The 25,571-nt window shown below is 37.7% G+C and overlaps 1 protein-coding gene across 2 annotated transcripts in view; it reads right to left on the bottom strand.

The window, feature by feature from the left end:
• The window catches only part of COPS2 (COP9 signalosome subunit 2), a 59,837-nt gene that overhangs the window by 15,566 nt on the left and 18,700 nt on the right, over positions 1 to 25,571 (bottom strand). The window contains exons 5-11 of one of the 2 annotated variants that reach the window (XM_053717455.1): positions 25,376 to 25,465; positions 25,028 to 25,105; positions 24,125 to 24,299; positions 8,262 to 8,440; positions 8,127 to 8,179; positions 7,872 to 7,969; positions 1,046 to 1,128 (exon numbers count right to left, since the gene is read on the bottom strand). In XM_053717455.1, the coding sequence (XP_053573430.1) occupies positions 1,046 to 1,128; positions 7,872 to 7,969; positions 8,127 to 8,179; positions 8,262 to 8,440; positions 24,125 to 24,299; positions 25,028 to 25,105; positions 25,376 to 25,465 (756 nt within the window). The remainder of the gene's footprint in view (positions 1 to 1,045; positions 1,129 to 7,871; positions 7,970 to 8,126; positions 8,180 to 8,261; positions 8,441 to 24,124; positions 24,300 to 25,027; positions 25,106 to 25,375; positions 25,466 to 25,571) is intronic. The other variant, XM_053717456.1, reaches the window with a different exon arrangement.

The raw sequence follows: 25,571 nt of genomic DNA, 5'->3' as shown, positions 1-25,571 counted from the left end.
TTTTCTTTGCATCCCAAACAATTTTCCTGGCAGTTGTGGCTGAAATTTTAGTTGGTCTACCTGACCGTGGTTTGGTTTCAACAGAACCCATCATTTTCCACTTCTTGATTAGAGTTTGAACACTACTGATTGGCATTCTCAATTCCTTGGATATCTTTTTATATCCCTTTCCTGTTTTATACAGTTCAACTACCTTTTACCACAGATCCTTTGACAATTCTTTTGCTTTCCCCATGACTCAGAATCCAGAAACATAAGTGCAGCACTGGATGAAAGATGCAAGGGTCTGTCAGGAGTCCAGAAACTAAATGACCTTTTATATACACACACATTAATTACAAGCAAACAGATCACCGGTGAGGATGGTCACCTTTAATAGCCATTCAAACCCCTTTGTGTCAACTTGTGTGCATGTTATCAGGCCAAAATCACCAGGGTATGTAAACTTTTGATCAGGGTCATCTGGGAAGTTTCTGTTGTCATTATGATTTAAAAAGAGTAAACACAGTTGATTGATAATAAATGGCTTCAGCCAAACACTAACCATGAGTGAAAGAAAAGTTTTAGTGTTATCATTCATATTCTCTGAAAAATGGCCAAGAAATAATAAATTCTGCCAGGGTATGTAAACTTATGAGCACAAATATATATATATATATATATATATATATATATATATATATATATATATATATATATATATATACATACACACACACACATACATACACACATACACACACATACATACACAGTTTTTGCTTATAGCTTTTGTGAGGATACTTGAATGAACATTGCTTTTCCTTGGAAATAAGCTTCACTTAGCAGCAAATCAAACCTATCTTCTGCCGATTAGAGCTAATGTGCTTGAGATGGCGTTCCAGATATTGTTTTGCCGCATTTACTCCATAAAGACAATTCTGTAGTCAGACACAGTAGGGAAGCACACATGCAAAAAAATAACAAAACACATAGCCTCAAGAAGGAAAAACTATAAATTGCATAACACATTAATCAATGATACCTAGTACTGTAAAATCCTTACCTTAGAAATAAAAGGAATATGTATTCTTGTATAAGGCTTAATTAATTTTATAAGCACTTGTGTCCTGATGTTTCTCAAAAGTTCTAAAATCAAAAGGATAAAATAAACATAAAAAGAACAAACTAGACAAATACTAGATATTAATATTACCATTAAATGCTTTAACCAAAAAAAGTTGCACTTGCACAAGTTCTAAAAAATTAGTTTGAAGACAAAACAGAGTCTCTGTTGTTAATGTTAGAAGTCCTTGTGGCAGATAAAAAAAAAAAAAACAGAATTTATGCTTACCTGATAAATTACTTTCTCCAACGGTGTGTCCGGTCCACGGCGTCATCCTTACTTGTGGGATATTCTCTTCCCCAACAGGAAATGGCAAAGAGTCCCAGCAAAGCTGGTCACATGATCCCTCCTAGGCTCCGCCCACCCCAGTCATTCAACCGACGGACAGGAGGAAATATATATAGGAGAAACCATATGATACCGTGGTGACTGTAGTTAGAGATAATTCATCAGACCTGATTAAAAAACCAGGGCGGGCCGTGGACCGGACACACCGTTGGAGAAAGTAATTTATCAGGTAAGCATAAATTCTGTTTTCTCCAACATTGGTGTGTCCGGTCCACGGCGTCATCCTTACTTGTGGGAACCAATACCAAAGCTTTAGGACACGGATGAAGGGGGGGAGCAAATCAGGTCACCTAAATGGAAGGCACCACGGCTTGCAAAACCTTTCTCCCAAAAATAGCCTCCGAAGAAGCAAAAGTATCAAATTTGTAAAATTTGGCAAAAGTGTGCAGTGAAGACCAAGTCGCTGCCTTACATATCTGGTCAACAGAAGCCTCGTTCTTGAAGGCCCATGTGGAAGCCACAGCCCTAGTGGAGTGAGCTGTGATTCTTTCAGGAGGCTGCCGTCCGGCAGTCTCATAAGCCAATCGGATAATGCTTTTAAGCCAAAAGGAAAGAGAGATAGAATTCGCTTTTTGACCTCTCCTTTTACCAGAATAAACAACAAACAAGGAAGATGTTTGTCTGAAATCTTTAGTAGCCTCTAAACAGAATTTTAGAGCACGGACTACGTCCAAATTGTGTAACAAACGTTCCTTCTTTGAAACTGGATTCGGACACAAAGAAGGTACAACTATCTCCTGGTTAATATTTTTGTTGGAAACAACTTTCGGAAGAAAACCAGGCTTAGTACGCAAAACCACCTTATCTGCATGGAACACCAGATAGGGCGGAGAACACTGCAGAGCAGATAACTCTGAAACTCTTCTAGCAGAAGAAATTGCAACCAAAAACAAAACTTTCCAAGATAATAACTTAATATCTACGGAATGTAAGGGTTCAAACGGAACCCCTTGAAGAACTGAAAGAACTAGATTTAGACTCCAGGGAGGAGTCAAAGGTCTGTAAACAGGCTTGATCCTAACCAGAGCCTGAACAAATGCTTGAACATCTGGTACAGCTGCCAGTCTTTTGTGAAGTAAAACAGATAAAGCAGAGATCTGTCCCTTCAGAGAACTTGCAGATAATCCTTTCTCCAAACCTTCTTGTAGAAAGGATAGAATCTTAGGAATTTTTATCTTGTTCCATGGGAATCCTTTAGATTCACACCAACAGATATATTTTTTCCATATTTTATGGTAAATTTTTCTAGTTACAGGCTTTCTAGCCTGAATCAGAGTATCTATTACAGAATCTGAAAACCCACGCTTTGATAAAATCAAGCGTTCAATCTCCAAGCCGTCAGTTGGAGGGAAACCAGATTCGGATGTTCGAATGGACCCTGAACAAGAAGGTCCTGTCTCAAAGGTAGCTTCCATGGTGGAGCCGATGACATATTCACCAGGTCTGCATACCAAGTCCTGCGTGGCCACGCAGGAGCTATCAAGATCACCGAGGCCCTCTCCTGATTGATCCTGGCTACCAGCCTGGGGATGAGAGGAAACGGTGGGAATACATAAGCTAGGTTGAAGGTCCAAGGTGCTACTAGTGCATCTACTAGGGTCGCCTTGGGATCCCTGGATCTGGACCCGTAGCAAGGAACCTTGAAGTTCTGACGAGACGCCATCAGATCCATGTCTGGAATGCCCCATAATTGAGTTATTTGGGCAAAGATTTCCGGATGGAGTTCCCACTCCCCCGGATGGAATGTCTGACGACTCAGAAAATCCGCTTCCCAATTTTCCACTCCTGGGATGTGGATCGCAGACAAGTGGCAGGAGTGATCCTCCGCCCATTGAATTATCTTGGTCACTTCTTTCATCGCCAGGGAACTCCTTGTTCCCCCCTGATGATTGATATATGCAACGGTCGTCATGTTGTCTGACTGAAACCTTATGAATTTGGCCTTTGCTAGTTGAGGCCAAGCTCTGAGAGCATTGAATATCGCTCTCAGTTCCAGAATGTTTATCGGGAGAAGAGACTCTTCCCGAGACCATAGACCCTGAGCTTTCAGGGATTCCCAGCCCACTAGGCTGGCGTCGGTCGTGACAATGACCCACTCTGGTCTGCGGAAGCTCATTCCCTGTGACAGATTGTCCAGGGTCAGCCACCAACGGAGTGAATCTCTGGTCTTTTGATCTACTTGAATCGTCGGAGACAATTCTGTATAATCCCCATTCCACTGTCTGAGCATGCACAGTTGTAATGGTCTTAGATGAATTCGTGCAAAAGGAACTATGTCCATTGTTGCAACCATCAATCCTATTACTTCCATGCACTGCGCTATGGAAGGACGAGGAACAGAATGAAGTACTTGACAAGAGCTTAGAAGTTTTGATTTTCTGACCTCTGTCAGAAAAATCCTCATTTCTAAGGAATCTATTATTGTTCCCAAGAAGGGAACTCTTGTTGACGGGGACAGAGAACTTTTTTCTTTGTTCACCTTCCATCCGTGAGATCTGAGAAAGGCTAGGACGATGTCCGTATGAGCCTTTGCTTTTGACAGGGACGACGCTTGAATCAGGATGTCGTCCAAGTAAGGTACTACTGCAATGCCCCTTGGTCTTAGAACCGCTAGAAGGGACCCTAGTACCTTTGTGAAAATCCTTGGAGCAGTGGCTAATCCAAATGGAAGTGCCACAAACTGGTAATGCTTGTCCAGAAAAGCAAACCTTAGGAACTGATGATGTTTCTTGTGGATAGGAATATGTAGGTACGCATCCTTTAAATCCACGTAGTCATAAATTGATTTTCCTGGATAGTAGGTAGGATCGTTCGAATAGTTTCCATTTTGAACGATGGTACCCTGAGAAATTTGTTTAGGATCTTTAGATCCAAAATTGGTCTGAATGTTCCCTCTTTTTTGGGAACTATGAACAGATTGGAATAAAATCCCATTCCTTGTTCTCTTATTGGAACTGGATGTATCACTCCCATCTTTAACAGGTCTTCTACACAATGTAAGAATGCCTGTCTCTTTATTTGGTTTGAAGATAATTGAGACCTGTGGAACCTTCCCCTTGGGGGTAGTTCCTTGAATTCCAGGAGATAACCTTGAGAAACTATTTCTAGCGCCCAAGGATCCTGAACATCTCTTGCCCAAGCCTGAGCAAAGAGAGAAAGTCTGCCCCCCACTAGATCCGGTCCCGGATCGGGGGCTATCCCTTCATGCTGTTTTGGTAGCAGTGGTAGGCTTCTTGGCCTGCTTACCCTTGTTCCAGCCTTGCATTGGTTTCCAGGCTGGTTTGGGTTGTGAAGTATTACCCTCTTGCTTAGAGGATACAGAATTAGAGACTGGTCCGTTTCTGCGAAAGGGACGAAAATTAGGCTTATTATTAGCCTTAAAAGACCTATCCTGTGGGAGGGCGTGGCCCTTTCCCCCAGTGATGTCTGAAATAATCTCTTTCAAATCAGGTCCAAATAATGTTTTACCTTTGAAAGGAATGTTAAGCAATTTTGTCTTGGAAGACACATCCGCTGACCAAGACTTTAGCCAAAGCACTCTGCGCACCACGACAGCAAACCCTGAATTTTTCGCCGCTAATCTAGCTAATTGCAAAGCGGCATCTAAAACAAAAGAGTTAGCCAATTTAAGTGCTTGAACTCTGTCCATAACCTCCTCATACGAAGATTCTTTACTGAGCGATTTTTCTAGTTCCTCGAACCAGAAACACGCTGCCGTAGTGACAGGAACAATGCATGAAATTGGTTGTAGAAGGTAACCTTGCTGTACAAAAATCTTTTTAAGCAAACCCTCTAATTTCTTATCCATAGGATCTTTGAAAGCACAACTATCTTCGATAGGAATAGTAGTGCGTTTGTTTAGAGTAGAAACCACCCCCTCGACCTTGGGGACTGTCTGCCATAAGTCCTTTCTGGGGTCGACTATAGGAAATAATTTCTTAAATATAGGGGGGGGAACAAAAGGTATGCCGGGCCTTTCCCACTCTTTATTTACTATGTCCGCCACCCGCTTGGGTATAGGAAAAGCGTCGGGGGGCACCGGAACCTCTAGGAACTTGTCCATCTTACATAATTTCTCTGGAATGACCAAATTGTCACAATCATCCAGAGTAGATAACACCTCCTTAAGCAGTGCGCGGAGATGTTCTCATTTAAATTTAAATGTCACAACATCAGGTTCAGCTTGATGAGAAATTTTTCCTGAATCTGAAATTTCTCCATCAGACAAAACCTCCCTCATGGCCCCTTGAGATTGGTGTGAGGGTATGTCAGAACAGTTATCATCAGCGTCCTCTTGCTCTTCAGTGTTTAAAACAGAGCAATCGCGCTTTCTCTGATAAGTAGGCATTTTGGATAAAAGATTTGCTATGGAGTTATCCATTACAGCCGTTAATTGTTGCATGGTAATAAGTATTGGCGCACTAGATGTACTAGGGGCCTCCTGTGTGGGCATAACTGGTGTAGACACAGTAGGGGATGATGTAGTATCATGTTTACGCCCCTCATTTGAGGAATCATCTTGGGCAATATCATTATCTGTTGCATTACTGTCCTTACTTTGTTTGGACACTATGACACAATTATCACATAAATTTAAATGGGGAGACACATTGGCTTTCATACATATAGAACATAGCTTATCTGATGGTACAGACATGTTTAACAGGCTTAAACTTGTCAACAAAGCACAAAAAACGTTTTAAAATAAAACCGTTACTGTCACTTTAAATTTCAAACTGAAAACACTTTATTACTGAATATGTGAAAAAGTATGAAGGAATTGTTCAAAATTCACCAAAATTTCACCACAGTGTCTTAAAGCATTAAAAGTATTGCACACCAAATTTCAGAGCTTTAACCCTTAAATTAACGGAACCGGAGCCGTTTTTACATTTAACCCCTAAACAGTCCCAGAATGAGGCTCTGTCTCTAACTAGAAAGGCCCCCATCTGAAAAAGGTGTCCAACACAGTGCCTGCCGTTTTTCTAAACATTCCCCAAGATTATAATACCAATAATTAGTTAGAATCTGCATAATATGCCTAGTAAAGCAATTGTTTTAGCCCAGAAAAATGTCTACCAGTTTTTAAGCCCTTTTTGAAGCCCTTTATTCTTTTATGTTTAACTAAGAAAATGGCTTACCGGTCCCCATGAGGGGAAATGACAGCCTTCCAGCATTACATGGTCTTGTTAGAAATATGGATAGTCATACCTTAAGCAGAAAAGTCTGCTAACTGTTTCCCCCAACTGAAGTTACTTCATCTCAACAGTCCTGTGTGGAAACAGCAATCGATTTTAGTTACTGTGCTAAAATCATCTTCCTCTCACAAACAGAAATCTTCATCCTTTTCTGTTTCAGAGTAAATAGTACATACCAGCACTATTTTAAAATAACAAACACTTGATTGAAGAATAAAAACTACATTTAAACACCAAAAAACTCTTAACCATCTCCGTGGAGATGTTGCCTGTGCAACGGCAAAGAGAATGACTGGGGTGGGCGGAGCCTAGGAGGGATCATGTCACCAGCTTTGCTGGGACTCTTTGCCATTTCCTGTTGGGGAAGAGAATATCCCACAAGTAAGGATGACGCCGTGGACCGGACACACCAATGTTGGAGAAACTAACTTGCTTTATTGTTTTCTAATATATTAAAAGTTCTAGATTTCCCTGAATGACAGGAAAGAAAAAATAGCCAGTGACCCAACAGAATTCCTCACACTATTTTCGGAAGTACTTGCCTTTGATGACCAGGATAATTGTATACGTACTTAAAGCTAGTCTCACTTTGACTGTAAATCCACATATTACTAGGGATACAATTTAAAAGAGAAAGCACAGATGTCCATCTACAGCCACTATAACAAGGACTCATTTAGTTGTTCTAAGTCATACTAACTTCATCTGATACACCTTAAAGGAACATTAAAAAAATAGTCTAGTCAAAATTAAAAAACTTTCATGATTCAAACAGAGCAGGCAATATTAAGAAACTTTCTAATTTACTTCCATTAACAAAATGTGCCCAGTCTTTTTATATTTACACTTTTTGAGTCACCAACTCCTACTGAGCATGTGCAAGAATTCACAGCATATACGTATATGCATTTGTGATTGGCTGATGGCTGTCACATGATACAAGGGGAATGGAAAGACACATAACTTTGCAATTTATTTAACAAAAATCTACTACTCATTTGAAGTTCAGACTAAGTGCTATTGCATTGTATTCTTATCATGCATTTGTTGATTATGCAAATCTACTTTACTGACTGGTCCTTTAAACGTTTTATGGTCCTTTTAATATTGTGGACAAACTGATCTTTCATTCATTTTGCATTGTAAAGATGTTCAATAACAATATATGTACTTTGAATAGAAGTGATGTTGTAACATCCTATACAAATCAAAGTATTTACCTTCAATATGCTCCCTTATAAAGGGATCATCCATGATGTTGCTATGGTTCGTTTTCAGAATCTTCTCAAACTCTGTGATGTCATTATTTTGATAGGCACTTTTTAAAAGAAAACATTATTAAAGTTATATAAGCAGCTGTGAATTAACCATTTCATTATATACATGACTTCTACTATATAGGTAGCTATTTTACATGTTGTCATATATTATAGATTTTGTTTATTGTAATGTGAATGAACTTGAACAGTACTTACCTTACTAAATTTGTCATTGCTAAGATCTCTGGATCATTTTTGTAAGGTTTGGCCTACAAATAAAATGAGAAAAATTAAAATATAATTTAAGACGCAACAAATAGGAACGACAGAGGAATTGTTAAACCTCAGTACCTCCTGTGAGTCAAAAGGATTTATGCCAGACTTCATAAGCATGTTTGCTAGAACCAAGTATTTCAAGCACGTTGTCCTTCTGGGACTCCCGGACTCATCATAGTTTTTAAATGCTTCAAAAAAATCAGTATGAGCTTTTTCAAACTCTCCTTCTCTTAAGTGCATCTTTCCTCCACATTCTAAAAAAATATATAAAATAATAACAACAACAATAATAATAATCTGATGGACATTTTTTGTTTTAAAAAAAAAAAAAAGGATTATGCGGACACTGAAGTTCCAGAACCTCATGCAGTTGTTTTAAATAATTTACCCTAATGTAAAAAATGGAGCAGAAGAATTAGTATGGTCAGCGAGAATACATATAAAAGTACAACTATTATACATAGATAAAGGAATAAATCACTGATTTTTATGATAGATGTTTGATAGTTTCGTTTGGAATACATAGTTTGTGTACATTCCATTGCAGAATAGCTAAAAAAATATATATATATATATATATATATATATATATATATATATATATATATATATATATATATATATATATATATATATATACATTTTTCTTTTCTTTTTAATATGCATGACAGCAGGGTAACATTTGTAATCTGGGTAAATTAACATTCTAACCATCTGTTTCAGTGATAGATTTCCAACCACCCTTGTACTTAAAACTGAACAGTAAATTAAATACATACAGTTAAAAGGATTGAATTTGTTTTGCACATTATGTATTAAAAGTATACTACTGAAATGAGTCAACAAATTGTTAACTGCACAATGACGTACCTTCATATCTGAGAATTTTGCAACGAATAATGCAGTTTTATTTTGTCAAATGAGCACATGGTTTTATGTTTTTTTTCACTGATTTCCCTGTCCCCAGAACAAAAGAATCCTTGCTAACCAAATCACAAAGTAATGTGCAGATATAGCACAAACTCTGTTTGCACATGTGCTGTTAAGGAAAGAGACTGGGTAGTCTGACCTCTTAAGGTGGTTTTGCACCGATTCATCTTAGTTACTTAGTAATAATAGGTATTAAGGAAACGGACATATATTTATTTTAATCTCCATAACTATTATGCATAAAGGAATAAATCACTGATTTTTATGATAGATTTTTGATAGTTTAGTTCGGAATACAGAGTTTGTGCACTTTCCATTGCAGAATAGCATCTTCTCTTAAGGTGGTTTTGCACTGATTCATCTTAGTTACTTAGTAATAATATAATATATTTAACAGATATTTAAAGGGACACTGAACCCAATTTCTTTCTTTTGTGATTCAGATAGAGCATGCCATTTTAAGCAACTTTCTAATTTACTCTTATTATGAATTTTTCTTCGTTCCCTTGCTATCTTTATTTGAAAAAGAAGGCATCTAAGCTTTTTTGGTTCAGCACTTTTTTTTTTATTGGTGGATGAATTTATCCACCAATCAGCAAGAATAACCCAGGTTATTCACTAAAAATGGGCCGGCATCTAAACTTACATTCTTGCATTTCAAATAAAGATACCAAGAGAATGAAGAAAATTTCATAATAGGAGTAAATTAAAAAGTTGCTTAAAATTTCATGCTCTGTCTGAATCATGAAATATTTTTTTTAGTTTAGTGTCCCTTTAAGGAAACACATATATTCCTTTTTTAATCGCTATATTTATACACACACACAAACAATAATATTCACATCTACACTTCTAATGCCCACTGATATTGCAAATAATGCTTTTTCTTTCTTGGCTGTTAATGCAAAACTGATAATCCACCTTAAAGTGATGGTAAACTCTCCCCATTATATAATCAGATCCGGAAGGTTAGCAATATTTTAGATGGACTTTTATTCATCAGTTGTAATGAAGATGCGCTATAACTTACTTTTTAATATAGATATGAAATTCAAATACCCCACAATCTGCTGCCCACTTCAAAAGTACATTTTTCTGTGACCCAACAGTCTGAATTGTTCTCAGATTAGTGCTCTTGCTACAACAAAAGTGTCTAAAGGGGAGAGTGATGATTAGAAAACTGTTCAAACCTTTAGCCAACAGAAAAAGAAAATTTATGCTTACCTGATAAATTTGTTTCTTTTTTTTTTTACACGATTAGTCCACGGATCATCTTAATTACTAATGGGATAATCACCTCCTGGTCAGCAGGAGGAGGCAAAGAGCACCACAGCAGAGCTGTTAAATAGCTCCTCCCTTCCCTCCCACTCCAGTCATTCGACCGAAGTTAGGAAGAGAAAGGAAAAGCCAAGGTGCAGAGGTGTCTGAAGATTACAATAACCCTTAAGCTGTCTATAAGAACAGGGCGGGCCGTGGACTCATTGTGTCAAAAAAGAAACAAATTTATCAGGTAAGCATAAGTTTTCTTTTCTTTTTTAAGACACGATGAGTCCACAGATCATCTTAATTACTAATGGGATTCAATACCCAAGCTAGAGTACACAGATGATACAGGAGGGACAAGACAGGGAACCTAAACGGAAGGCACCAATACTTGAAAAACCTTTCTCCCAAAAATAGCCTCAGCCAAGGCAAAAATGTAAAATTTGTAAAACTTTGAAAAAGTGTGAAGAGAGGACCAAGTTGCAGCCTTGCAAATCTGTTCCACAGAAGCTTCATTTATGAATGGCCATGAGGAAGCAACAGCCCTCGTGGAATGAGGCTGCTGTCCAGCAGTCTTATATGCAAAACGTATGATGCTCTCCAGACAAAAAGAAAGAAGTAGCCGTAGCTTTCTGTCCCTTGCGTTTTCCTGACAAAACCACAAACAAAGAAGAAGACTGACGAAAGTCCTTAGTCGTCTGCAGGTAAAACTTTAAAGTACGGACCACGTCCAAATTGTACCAAAGTCTTTCCTTCTTAGAAGAAGGATTAGGACACAAGGAAGGAACAACAATCACCTGATTAATGTTCCGGTCAGAAACAACCTTAGGAAGAAATCCTAATTTAGTACGTAAAACTAACTTATCTGCATGGAAAATAAGATATGGAGACTCATACTGTAATGCAGAGAATTTTGACACTCTCCGAGCAGAAGAAATATCCACAAGAAATAAAACCTCCCAAGATAACAACTTAATATCCAAGTAATGCATAGGCTCAAACGGAGCCCCTAGAAGAACATTGAGAACTAAATTAAGACTCCATGGAGGAGTAACTGGTTTGAACACATGCCTGATCCTGACCAAGGCCTGACAAAAAAAATAAAATTGTACATCTGGGACAACCACCAGACGTTTGTGTAACAAAATAGAGAAGGAAGAGATTTGACCCTTTAGGGAACTCGCTGATAAACCTTTCTCCAAACCTTCTTGGAGAAAAGACAAAATCCTAGGAATCCGGACTCTACTCCATGAGTAGCCCTTGGATTCACACCAGTAAAGATATTTACGCCAAATCTTATGGTAAATCCTTCTAGTTACCGGTTTACAAGCCTGAATCATGGACTCTATGACCGAATCAGAAAACCCCCACTTGGATAAAATTAAGCGTTCAATCTCCAAGCAGTCAGCTTCAGAGAAACTAGATTTGGGTGAAGGAAGGGCCCCTGAATCAGAAGGTCTTTCCGCAACGGAAGTCTCCAAGGTGGTAGAGATGTCATCTCCACCAGATCTGCATACCAAATCCTGCGAGGCCAGGCCGGTGCTATGAGTATCACTGATGCCCTTTCCCGTTTGATTCGAGCAATTACTCGAGGAAGAAGAGCAAACAGAGGAAACAGGTATGCTAGATTGAAGGTCCAAGGGGCCTCCAGAGCATCTATCAGTTCTGCCTGGGGGTCCCTGGATCTCAACCCGTATCTTGAGAGCTTGGCGTTCTGCCGTGATGCCATGAAATCTAACTCCGGCTGACCCCACTTGAGAATCAGACTGGAGAAAACTTCCGGATGGAGTTCCCACTCCCCCGGATGAAAGGTCTGTCTGCTCAGAAAATCCGCCTCCCAGTTATTCCAACCCTGGGATGTGGATCGCAGACAGACAGCAAGAATGGGTCTCCGCACACTGAATTATTCTGGAACTCCTTGTTCCTCCCTGATGATTGATGTAGGCCACTGACGTTATTTTGTCCGACTCAAACCTGATAAACTGAACCGAGGCCAAGCCAGAAGAGCATTGTAGATCGCTCTTAGTTCCAGAATGGGCAAAACGGACTCTGTCTGTGCCCATAATCCTTGAGGCCTTTAGGGAGCCCCAGACTGCTCCCCACCCTAGGAGGCTGGTATCTGTCGTCACACTCACCCAAGATGGTCTGCGAAAGCATGTTCCCTGGGAGAGATGAACCAGGAGATAACCACCATTGAAGAGAGACCCTTGTCTCCTGCTCCAGTAGAAGCCTAGGGGACAAGTCCGAATAATCTCCGTTCCATTGTCTGAGCATGTTCAACTGCAGAGCCCCGAGATGAAAGCGAGCAAACGGAATGATGTCCATAGTCGCCACCATCAGTCCGATTAACTCCATGCACTGAGAGACGAGGAGTGGACTGAAGGGCTAGACAAGTATCGATAATCTTTGATTTCCTGACTTTTGTCAGAAATATCTGCATAGACAGAGAGTCTATTATGGTTCCTAAGAAAGTCACTCGTGTGTGGAAATAAGGAACTCTTTTCTAAATTCACCTTCCAGCCGTGGGATTTTAGGAAGGACAACACGAAGCCTGTGTGGGATCTTGATAGCTGAAAGGATGGCGCCTAAACTAGAATGTTGTCTAGATAAGGCGCCACTGCAATGCCCTTTGAACGAAGCACCACCAACAGATATCCCAGAACCTTTGTAAAGATTCTGGGGGCTGTGGCAAGACCGAAAGGGAGAGCCACAAACTGGTAGTTTTTGTCCAGAAAAGCAAACCTTAAGAACTTGTGATGATCCCTGTGAATGGGAACATACAGATATGCGTCCTTTAAATCCACTGTGGTCATAAACTGACCCTCTTGGATCAATGGTAGGATGGAACGAATAGTTTCCATCTAGAAGGACGGTACCCTGAGAAACTTGTTTAGGCTCTTGAGGTCTAGAATTGGTCTGAAGGTTCCCTCCTTTTTGGGAACCACAAATAGATTGGAATAAAACCCCAGTCCCTGTTCCAGAATTGGAACGGGAACAATCACTCCCAGAGCGGAGAGGTCTCTTACACAATGTAACGCCTCTCTTTTCATCTGGTCTGCAGATAATCTCATAACACATACCCCACTGTGATAAACAGCCCAGTATGAGATCTACCGGTCGCCTTGCTTAAAGGGACACTGTACCCAAAAATTTTCTTTCGTGATTCAGATTGAGCATAAAAATTTAAGCAACTTTATATTTTACTCCTATTATCAAATTTTCTTCATTCTCTTGGTATCTTTATTTGAAATGCAAGAATGTAAGTTTAGATGCCGGCCCATTTTTGGTGAACAACCTGGGTTGTCCTTGCCGATTGGTGGATAAATTCATTCACCAATAAAAAAGTGCTGTCCAGAAACCAAAAAAAAGCTTAGATGCCTTCTTTTTCAAATAATGATAGCAAGAGAACGAAGAAAAATTGATAATAGGAGTAAATTAGAAAGTTGCTTAAAATTGCATGCTCTTTCTGAATTACAAAAGAAAAAATTTGGGTTCAGAGCTCTACACAACACCCTTTAGAGCCTCTGTTATCCATATAAAATCTCCCGGTCAGCTTTAACATAATATGAGATCGCCGGGAGATGAGACACATGTAAGCCCCAGTGTCCTAACTGCCCTAAGTCCCCTAATAGGCTAGGAGAAAACATCCAAGTTCAATGAGGTCTATATAAAAATAATAAAGTGCCCAGACCCTTTCTCTGGCACTACTTTAAAAATAATAAACTCTTGATTGAAGAGTCTAATCTAACACCTCACTTTACCTCTTCCTATCACTAACGTAGGCAAAGAGAATGACTGGGGTGGGAGGGAAGGGAGGAGCTCTTTAAGAGCACTGCTGTGGTGCTCTTTGCCTCCTCCTGCTGACCAGGAGGTGAATATCCCATTAGTAATTAAGTTGATCCGTGGACTCATTGCGTCTTAAAAAAGAAATTTGACTTTTGTATTTGGTGGTGGACTGCGGGGTATTTGAATTTAATCTATATTAAAATTTTGTAAGTTACAGCGCATCTTCATTACAACTGATGAATTAAAGGGAAGGGAAACCTCAACATTTTCTTTTATGATTTGGAAAGAATATACAAATTTCAAACAACTCTCCAATGTACTTAGGAACAGCATTGCACTACTGGCAGCTAGCTAAACACATTACAAGAGATAAACGTGTACAGGCACCAATCAGCAGCTAGCTCCCACTAGTGTAGGCTATGTGCGTATTCTCTCTCAGTAAGGGATGCAGAGAGAACGAAGCACATGTGAAAATAGAAGTGAAATTAAAAAGTCTCAAAATTGCATGCTCTATATGAATCATGCAAGTTTAATTTTGACTTTCATATCCCTTTATACTCCTTCTAAAAAAAGTCTAACATTCCAGATCTGTTTATTAACCATCACTTTAACAGATTAAATGAGTAAAAATAAAGTGAGGAGGAGGAGTAGACTGGCTCACAGAAAATTAGTATTAGCCAAAGCCTCCCTGGAAGAAGGTGGAACAAGTATTAAAGTAATTGTAAACTTTAACTAATTAAAATCCAGTATCAAATAATACTTTACAACAATGCTTTTTTTTTTTTTTTTTTTTTTTTTTTTAAATATTTACCTTTGCGTTAAGGTAAACATAATGCCGATCTTCGGCCCGTATCTGCTGCTTTCATTAGCATATCAATGACTAATTGGAGGAAGCCGGATTCATCATTCATCTGCTGAAGAAAGCAGCAGATGCAGGTGGAGGATCTGCATAATGTTTACCACAATACAAAAGGTAAGTATTTTAAAAAATAAGCATCATTCTAAACATAAATGAATTAAAGTGCCCCTGTTTTTAAGATTATTATTTGTTACTGGGTTTTAATTCGTTAACGTTTACAATCACTTTTAGCAAAAAGAAGCAAACTAAATAATGAATGCATATTGCAATAATGTTTACATTTACTAATAATGAAACATTTTTGGACAGGATTAGGAGTGGAGTGCTTAAGTTTGCGCGCAAGCGATAAGGGAGCATATTGTGGGTGTTTGGGCTAGTCGGGCTAAAATGATTACTGGGTCCTCAGAGCTCTGGTTAACTTTTCGCAAAACAACAAAGTTGCACAAAACACATAAAAAATACATTACAAAGTACACTTACACTCATAAAAACACCATTTAATTATATATATATATATATATATATATATATATATATATATATATATATATATATATATATATATATATATATATATATATATATATACATATATATATCACACACACAAAAAAAAAACAGCCAAATGGCTTTAACATTGAGATACATACATATACAGTTATCATTCAACTGTGTTTTACTCTTTTTAAATCATAATGACAACAGAAACTACCCAAATGACCCTGATCAAAAGTTTACATACCCTGGGGATTTTGGCCTCATAACATGCACACAAGTTGATACAAAGGGGTATGAATGGCTATTAAAAAGGTAACCATCCTCACCTGTGATCTGTTTTCTTGTAATTAGTGTGTGTGTATAAAAGGTCAATGAGTTTCTGGACTCCTGACAGACCCTTGCATCTTTCATCCAGTGCTGCACTGACGTTTCTGGATTCTGACTCATGGGGAAAGAAAAAGAATTGTCAAAGGATCTGTGGGAAAAAGGCAGTTGAACTGTATAAATCAGGAAAGGGATATAAAAAGATATCCAAGGAAGTGAGAATGCAAATCAGCAGTGTTCAAACTCTAATCAAGAAGTGGACAATGAGGGGTTCCGTTTGATAACATACTGCATTCATCTTGCCATGAATTCTGACCAAATTTCCTGTGCCTTTGTAGCTCACACATCCCCAAAACATCAGCGATCCACCTCCGTGTTTCACAGTAGGAATGGTGTACCCTTTCATCATAGGCCTTGTTGACTCCTCTCAAAATGTAGCATTTATGGTTGAGGCCAAAAAGCCCAATTTTGGTCTCATCACTCCAAATGACTTTGTGCCAGGTTTGAGGCTTGTCTCTGTGCTGTTTGGCGTATTGTAAGCGGGATACTTTGTGGCATTTGCGTAGTAATGGCTTTCTTCTGGCGACTCGACCATGCAGCCCATCTTTCTTCAAGTGCCTCCTTATTGTGCATCTTGAAACAGCAACACCACATGTCCTGTATTTCACCTGGTTATTTGTGGGTTTGGCTTTGCATCCCGAACAATTTTCCTGGCAGTTGTGGCTGAAATTTTAGTTGTTCTACCTGACTGTGGTTTGGTTTAAACAGAACCCCTCATTTTCCACTTCTTTATTAGAGTTTGAACACAGCTGATTTGCATTCTCAATTCCTTGGATATCTTTTTATATCCCTTTCTTGTTTTATACAGTTCAACTACCTTTTCCTGCGGATCCTTATACAATTCTTTTTCTTTGCCCATGACTCAGAATCCAGAATCGTCAGTGCAGCACTGGATGAAAGATGCAAGGGTCTGTCAGTAGTCCAGAAACTCATTGACCTTTTATACACACACACCAATTACAAGAAAACAGATCACAGGTGAGGATGGTTACCTTTAACAGCCATTCAAACGCCTTTGTGTCAACTTGTGTGCATGGTATAAGGCCAAAATCACCAGGGTATGTAAACTTTTGATCAGGGTCATTTGGGTATTTTCGGTTGTCATTATGATTTAAAAAGAGTAAACACAGTTGATTGATAATAAAAGGATTCAGCCAAACACTAACCATGAGTGAAAAAAGTTTCCGTGTTATCATTCATATTCTCTGAAAAATGGCCAAGAAATCATAAGTTCTGCCAGGGTATGTAAACTTATGAGCACAACTGTACGCCTGAAGATGGTATGAATGTGTATAAATGTGTAAGATGGTGTGATATATAGGAGATTATATATATATATATATATATATATATATATATATATATATATATATATATATATATATATATATATATATATATATACATACATACACACATATACACACATACACACACACAGTGGATATAAAAAGTCCACCCGTGTTAAAATGTCAGGTTTCTGTGATGTAAAAAAATGAGACAAAGATAAATCATGTCAGAACGTTTTCCACCTTTAATGTGACATAAACTGTACAACTCAATTGAAAAACAAATTGAAATCTTTTAGGTAAAGGGGAATAAAAATAAAAAACTAAAATATGGTTGCATAAGTGTGAACACCCTTTTATAACTGGGGATGTAGCTGTGTTCAGAATTAAGCAATAACATTCAAAATCATGTTAAATAGGAGTCAGTACACACCTGTCATCATTTAAAGTGCCTCTGATTAACCCCAAATAAAGTTCAGCTGTTCCAGTAGGTCTTTCCTGACATTTTGTTAGTCGCATCCTACAGCAAAAGCCATGGTCCGCAGAGAGCTTCTAAAGCATCAGAGGGATCGCATTGTTAAAAGGTATCCGTCAGGAGAAGGGTGCAAAATAATTTCCAAGGCATTAGATATACCATGGAACACAGTGAAGACAGTCATCATCAAGTGAAGAAAATATGGTGCAACAGTGACATTACCAAGAACTGGATGTCCCTCCTAAATTGATGAAAAGACGATAAGAAAACTGGTCTGGGAGGCTGCCAAGAGGCCTACAGCAACATTAAAGGAGCTGCAGGAATATCTGGCAAGTACTGGCTGTGTGATACATGTGACAACAATCGCCCGTATTCTTAATTTGTCTGGGCTATTGGGTAGAGTGGCAAGACAGATGCCTTTTCTTACAAAAAAAAAAACAAAAACAAAAAAAAAAAAAACATGCAGGCCCGGCTAAATTTTGCAAAACCCCATCTGAAGTTTCCCAAAAGCATGTTGCAAAAATTGTTCTGGTCTGATGAAATCAAAGTTGAACTTTTTGGCCATAATTTCAAAAGATATGTTTGGCGCAAAAACAACACTGCATATCACCAAAAGAACACCATACCCACAGTGAAGCATGGTGGTGGCAGCATCATGCTTTGGGGCTGTTTTTCTTCAGCTGGAACTGGGGCCTTAGTCAAGGTAGAGGGAATAATGAACAGTTCCAAATACCAGACAATATTGGCACAAAACCTTCAGGCTTCTGCTAGAAAGTTGAACATGAAGAGGAACTTCATCTTTCAGCATGACAACGACCCAAAGCATACATCCAAATCAACAAAGGAATGGCTTCACCAGAAGATTAATGTTTTGGGATGGCCCAGCCAGAGCCCAGGCCTGAATCCAATTCAAAATCTGTGGGGTGATCTGAAGAGGGCTGTGCACAGGAGATGCCCCCACAGATTCTGACAGATTTAGAGTGTTTTTGCAAAGAAGAGTGGGCAAATCTTGCCAAGTCAAGATGTGTCATGCTGAAAAACTCATACTCCAAAAGACTGAGTGCTGTAATAAAATCAAAAGGTTCTTCAATAAAGTATTAGTTTAAGGGTGTTCACAATTATGCAACCATATTATTTTAGTTTTTTATTTTTATTTCCCTTCACCTAAAAGATTTCAGTTTGTTTTTCAAATTGAGTTGTATAGTTTATAGGTCACATTAAAGGTGGAAAAAGTTCTGAAATGATTTATCTTTGTCTCATTTTTCTACATCACAGATACCTAACATTTTAACAGGGGTGTGTAGACTTTTTATATTGTGTGTGTGTATGTGTATATATATATATAATATATAATATATATATATACATATACATACATACATACACACACACAAATTCATATGTAGACACAAACACACACACACACAGTATCTCACAAGAGTACACCCCTCACATTTTTTAAAATATTTAATTATATCTTTTCGTGTGACAACACTGAAGAAATTACACTTTGCTACAATGTTAATTAGTGAGTGTACAGCCTGTATAACATATAATATAATATATATATATATATATATAATAATTTGCTGTCCCCTGAAAATAACACACAGCCATTAATGGATGTTAGAGAACTTGCGCTCCCCCCACATATGCTTAATAGGGTTTAGGTCTGAAGACATGCTTGGCCAGACCATCACCTTTACCCTCAGCTTCTTTAGCAAGGCAGTGGTCGTTATGTGTTTGGGGTCGTTATGTTGGAATACTGCCCTGAGGCCCAGTCTCCGAAGGGAGGGGATCATGCTCTGCTTCAGTATGTCACAGTACGTTGGCATTCATGGTTCCCTCAATGAACTGTAGCTCCCCAGTGCCGGCACCACCATGCTTGACTGTAGGCAAGACACACTTGTCTGTACTCCTCACCTGGTTGTCGCCACACATGCTTGACACCATCTGAACCAAATAAGATGATCTTGGTCTCATCGGACCACAGGACATGGTTCCAGAAATCCATGTCCTTAGTCTGCTTGTCTTCAGCAAACTGTTTGCAGGCTTTCTTGTGCATCATCTTTAGAAGAGGCTTCCTTCTGGGACAACAGTCATGAAGACCAATTTGATGCAGTGTGCGGCGTATGGTCTGAGCACTGACAGGCTGACCCCCAACCCCTTCAACCTCTGCAGCAATGCTGGCAGCACTCATACGTCTATTTCCCAAGGACAACCCCTGGATATGACACTGAGCACGTGCACTCAACTTCTTTGGTCAACCATGGCGAGGCCTGTTCCGAGTGGAACCTGTCCTGTGAAACCGCTGTATGGTCTTGCCCACCGTGCTATTGCTCAGTTTCAGGGTCTTGGCAATCTTCTTAAAGTTTAGGCCATATTTATGTAGAGCAACAATTCTTTTTTTCAGATACTCAGAGTTCTTTGCCATGAGGTGCCATGTTGAACTTTCAGTGTGAGAGCGATAACACCAAATTTAACACACCTGCTCCCCATTCACACCTGGGACCTTGTAACACTAACCAGTCACATGACACCGGGGAGGGAAAATGGCTAATTGGGCCCAATTTGGACATTTCCACTTAGGGGTGTACTCACTTTTGTTGCCAACGGTTTAGATATTAATGGCTGTGTTTTGAGTTATTTTGAGGGAACAGCAAATTGACACTGTTATACAGGCTGTTCACTCACTACTTTACATTGTAGCAAAGTGTAATTTCTTCAGTGTTGTCACATGAAAAGATATAATAAAATATTTACAAAAATGTGAGGGGTGTACTCACTTTTGTGAGAGATAGAGATGATAGAGGAGATAGAGATATATACACATACATACACACATTCATACATACACATATATAGAACACAAACGCACACATATTTGTTATATATATTTTTACCAAAATATCAGATATGTAGAAATATTTATTTATGAATAAATAAAACCTTCTTTGTAAAGAACATTGGAATGTGAAATATTCATATTTCCATTCCGTGTTAGTGCACAAGAGAATATGCAATCAGGTTTGCGCAAGAGTAGGGCGTTAGTTTCCCCCCCCCCCCCTCCCATTTTTTTCTGCTTTGACTTCTATGAGGGAATATGTGAAGGAGCACGAGATAAATACAAGTGCAACCCAATGAACTCAAAAAGCTTACATCTAGTGCAATTAATGCTTGAGAGGGAGCGTTAATCAGCCATTCACTTGTAATCTGGCCCTTTATGCGTTGCTAAAAAGTCAAATATAATGGTACATTATTTACATTTGAGTGCTTTTTACATTTACAAAATGGAGTATAAGCATTACATTGGTTGATAAACTGCTATTTCATATGCTGTACTAAAATGCTTTTGTTTGTTTTTATATATGTGAATTTTTAGTTAGTTGTGCATTTATGAAACAGGGACCAACAATGAGGAATCAGCTGATAAACTTTAAGATTGCATAAGAGCTCTTTTGTGCAATCCCATCCCATGTTCATGCACAACCTATCACGTTAGCCAAAAGGTTTTCACCCCTTCATCAGACCAAGTGAAAAATTAACAAAACACAAGTGGTTATAACAGGTGTACCCCCAATCAAAGAAGAACAGCCCCAAATTTAAAAGGTAGCGACATATGTGTACACAAAAACATCAGACTAGGATATGTCAAATTATAAGAAATACAATAATATCAGTGATCAAATCGAAAATGGCTCATATAATATGAATGTGTAAATAGGGCTGTATATGTGAACAAACATGGTGTAAATTAGATTAATCATTGTAATCAAATCATAATACATGAATAATGTTAAACGAGTCCTCACTTTGGTGCAAGAGGGAATCACATCATCTTAAGAAAGCTAGTCAAATATACACTTAAACAATACATACTCGGTATTTACAATGTCAGTAATAGATCAGTTAGATCACTCACTAAGCATCAGCACGATAACATAGAACGCTCAAGACGCCACACAAGTGAATCGTGGGCGTGACCAATAGGAATCAATAGACGTCACATACCAGTACATCAAATTCTGAAGAATAAGATATACATCTTGTGTGGTGGGCATTAACCTATATACAGGTCAACCTATCATGAGATGAGACTATATACACACACAACGCCTACACAAGGCGTAGACAGATTGGTCATTTGTTCTTTCTGATGTTATCGTTAACGCCGACCACACACACACACACGATGTGTATCTTATTCTACAGAATTGGATGTACTGGTATGTGACGTCTATTGATTTCTATTAGTCATGCCCATGATTCACTCATGTGGTGTCTTGCGCGTTCTACGTTATCACGCTGATGCTGAGTGAGTGATCTAACTGATCTATTACTAACATTGTAAATACCAAATATGTATTGTTTAAGTGTATATTTGACTTTAGCTTCTTAAGATGATGTGATTCCCTCTTGCACCAAAGTGAGGACTCATTTAACATGATTCATGTATTATGATTTGATTACAATGCTTCATCTAGTTTACACAGTGTTTGTGCACATATACAGCCGTATTTACACATATTCATATTCTATGAGACATTTTTCGATTTGATCACCGATATTGTATTTATTATAATTTGACATATCCTAGTCTGATGTTTTGTATACACGTCACTTCCTTTTAAATTAGGGGCTGTTCTTCTTTAATTGGGGGTGGGGCGTACACCTGTTATAACCACTTGTGTTTTGTTCATTTTTCACTTGGTCTGATAAAGGGGTGATTGATCCCCGAAACGTTACTATTTTTTTTGATGTGCCAATAAAGCACCACTGTCACACAAATCCAGAGTGGGCATGCCTTTTTCGAATATATATATATATATATATATATATATATATATATATATATATATATATATATATATATATATATATATATATATATATATATATATATATATATATATATATATATATATATATATATATATATATATATATATATATATATATATATATATACATATATATATACATACACACACACACACATACATATATATATATATATATATATATATATTTTAATATACACACACATACATATATATATATATATATATATATATATATATATATATATATATATATATATATATATATATTTTACACACACATATACACACAGTGGATATAAAAAGTCTACACAGCCCTCATTTCAGAATGTTTTCCACCTTTAATGTGACCTATAAACTGTACAACTCAATTGAAAAACAAACTGAAATCTTTTAGGTAAAGGGGAATAAAAATAAAAAACTAAAATAATATGGTTGCATAATTGTGAACACCCTTTTATAACTGGGGATGTAGCCATGTTCAGAATTAAGCAATAACAATCAAAATCATGTGAAATAGGAGTCAGTACACACCTGTCATCAATTAAAGTGCCTCTGATTAACCCCAAATAAAGTTCAGCTGTTCTAGTAGGTCTTTCCTGACATTTTGTTAGTCGCATCCTACAGCAAAAGCCATGGTCCGCAGAGAGCTTCTAAAGCATCAGAGGGATCTCATTGTTAAAAAGGTATCAGTCAGGAGAAGGGTACAAAAGAATTTCCAAGGCATTAGATATACCATGGAACACAGTGAAGACAGTCATCATGTGCAACAGTGACATTACCAAGAACGGGATGTCCCTCCAAAATTGATGAAAAGACGAGAAGAAAACTGGTCTGGGAGGCTGCCAAGAGGCCTACAGCAAAATTAAAGGAGCTGCAGGAATATATGGCAAGTACTGGCTGTGTGATACATGTGACAACAATCGCCCGTATTCTTCATATGACTGGGCTATAGGGTAGAGTGACAAGACTGAAGCCTTTTCTTACAAAAAAAAAACAAACCCATCCAAGCCAGGCTAAATTTTGCAAACACACATCTGAAGTTTCCCAAAAGCATATTGCAAAAGGTGTTCTGGTCTGATGAAACCAAAGTTGAACTTTTTGGCCATAATTCCAAGAGATATGTTTGGCGCAAAAACAACACTGCATATCACCAAAAGAACACCATACCCACAGTGAAGCATGGTGGTGGCAGCATCATGCTTTGGGGCTGTTTTCTTCAGCTGGAACTGGGGCCTTGGTCAAGGTAGAGGGAATAATGAACAGTTCCAAATACCAGACAATATTGGCACAAAACCTTCAGGCTTCTGCTAGAAAGCTGAACAAGTCAAGATGTGCCATGCTGAAAAACTCATACCCAAAAAGAAAGTGCTGTAATAAAATTAAAGGGTGCGCACACTTATGCAACCATATTTTTTTTTATAAGTCACATTAACCAGTGTATAGGTCACATTAAAGGTGGAAAAAGTTCTGAAATTATTTATCTTTGTATCATTTTTTTTACATCACAGAAACCTGACATTTTAACAGGGGTGTGTAGACTTTTTATATTGTATGTATATAAGTATGTATACACATACATATATACAAAGTAGCAAAACATACAAATTTACCTCTGATGACTCCCATAATAAGAGGATGAGGGATTGCAGATTTTATGTGCAATGACTGTTCATAGAGTGCTTTAAGCTTTTTGTTGTTTTTCTGCGCTGTGTACATCTGAATTTCTAAAGCATAAATTTCCAGTAGTTGTGTGCCTTTCTTCAAGTCGTCTTCTCCATCATCCGTCTAAGACAGAAGAAGTTATTATGATTATCTGGTTTGATTTCTGGCTGTGTAAAAAATCATTAAATAAAAGGGTTATAGTTCTATGAATTGTGAAAAAATTAAAAGTAAAAAAAAAGAAATAGATAAGACTTTAAAGGCTATACAAGAGGGAAAAAGTAAAAAAAATAGAATAGAACAATTTAAGGCAAAAAAAAAAAGGAACATTTTAATGCAATAATAAACTGCTATTCCCTGGCAACTATGCCTTTAACCCCTGCTAACCAGTTAAACACCTATTAAAAGTCATCATGCTACCCTGAGGGTAAAACAACCAGCAATTCATAAGATAAAATGCTTTAACAAATTAGTGCAATCTAATTTTGCGTTAGAATTCCTATTTAACATCATAGCATATGTACATCAGTCAGCTCTAAGGTGAAATCAATGATTTATTATGATTTGAAGGCGGAAGTGCCTCTGTTGTGACAGATATACATTACCCTTAGTTTCCTTATGGAGTTTAAAGAGGCAATAGTATTTTTAAAAAACAAAAATATTTCAACTTTATCTTTTAATTTACAAGAAACAAAACCACAACATTGAAAATACTTTGGAACAGCCTACTGCGAATTAATCATATTTTCCACTCATATTCCTTGAAGCACTGCCATAGTTTTGGGTTTTCATATTCAATTTTTTTTGAAAACTTGAGGTTCTATATGAAACATGTATAATTAAATATTTTGTACCTGACATGACTGGTGAAGCTGACGCAAAATCTTCTGCAACTTCCCATATTCTTCTCGTTCCAAATACAATTTGCCAAGCTGCAGATGCAAAACACAAGTTGTATTTAGCTTCCCACAATTAAAGAAATTATGTGAAACAAACATTTACTTCTAATAGCTAATACGTAGCACTTAGCATCTGCCAAAACAGGAAATTTCAAACATGCACAAAATGTAATACCTCAAAAAAAACAACTTATGAATCCTAATCAAAATCTGTACAAGATGTATTTTCCTGTCAGCATGTGCTGCCACGAAGATATTAAAGAACTGCTAACGAGTCAAGAAAACCTAAAAACGCAATTTTACCTTTGTGTTTGTTTTAAACCACAACCGATCATTCTTTGCATCTTTAAGTGCTTCAAGTGTTGTTTCATAAAATTCCTGCAGAAGGTCCATCTTGTGGAAAGAAGAACAAAAAAAAAAAAAAAAAAAAAAACCAAAAAAAAAAAAAAAACCACAAGACAAAAGAAAAACACACAAACACACATATTTGTTACATTAA

The sequence above is a fragment of the Bombina bombina genome, chromosome 6 (genome assembly GCF_027579735.1).
Source record: "Bombina bombina isolate aBomBom1 chromosome 6, aBomBom1.pri, whole genome shotgun sequence".
Taxonomy (NCBI): Eukaryota; Metazoa; Chordata; class Amphibia; order Anura; family Bombinatoridae; genus Bombina; species Bombina bombina.
This window is presented reverse-complemented; position numbering and strand designations above follow the sequence as displayed.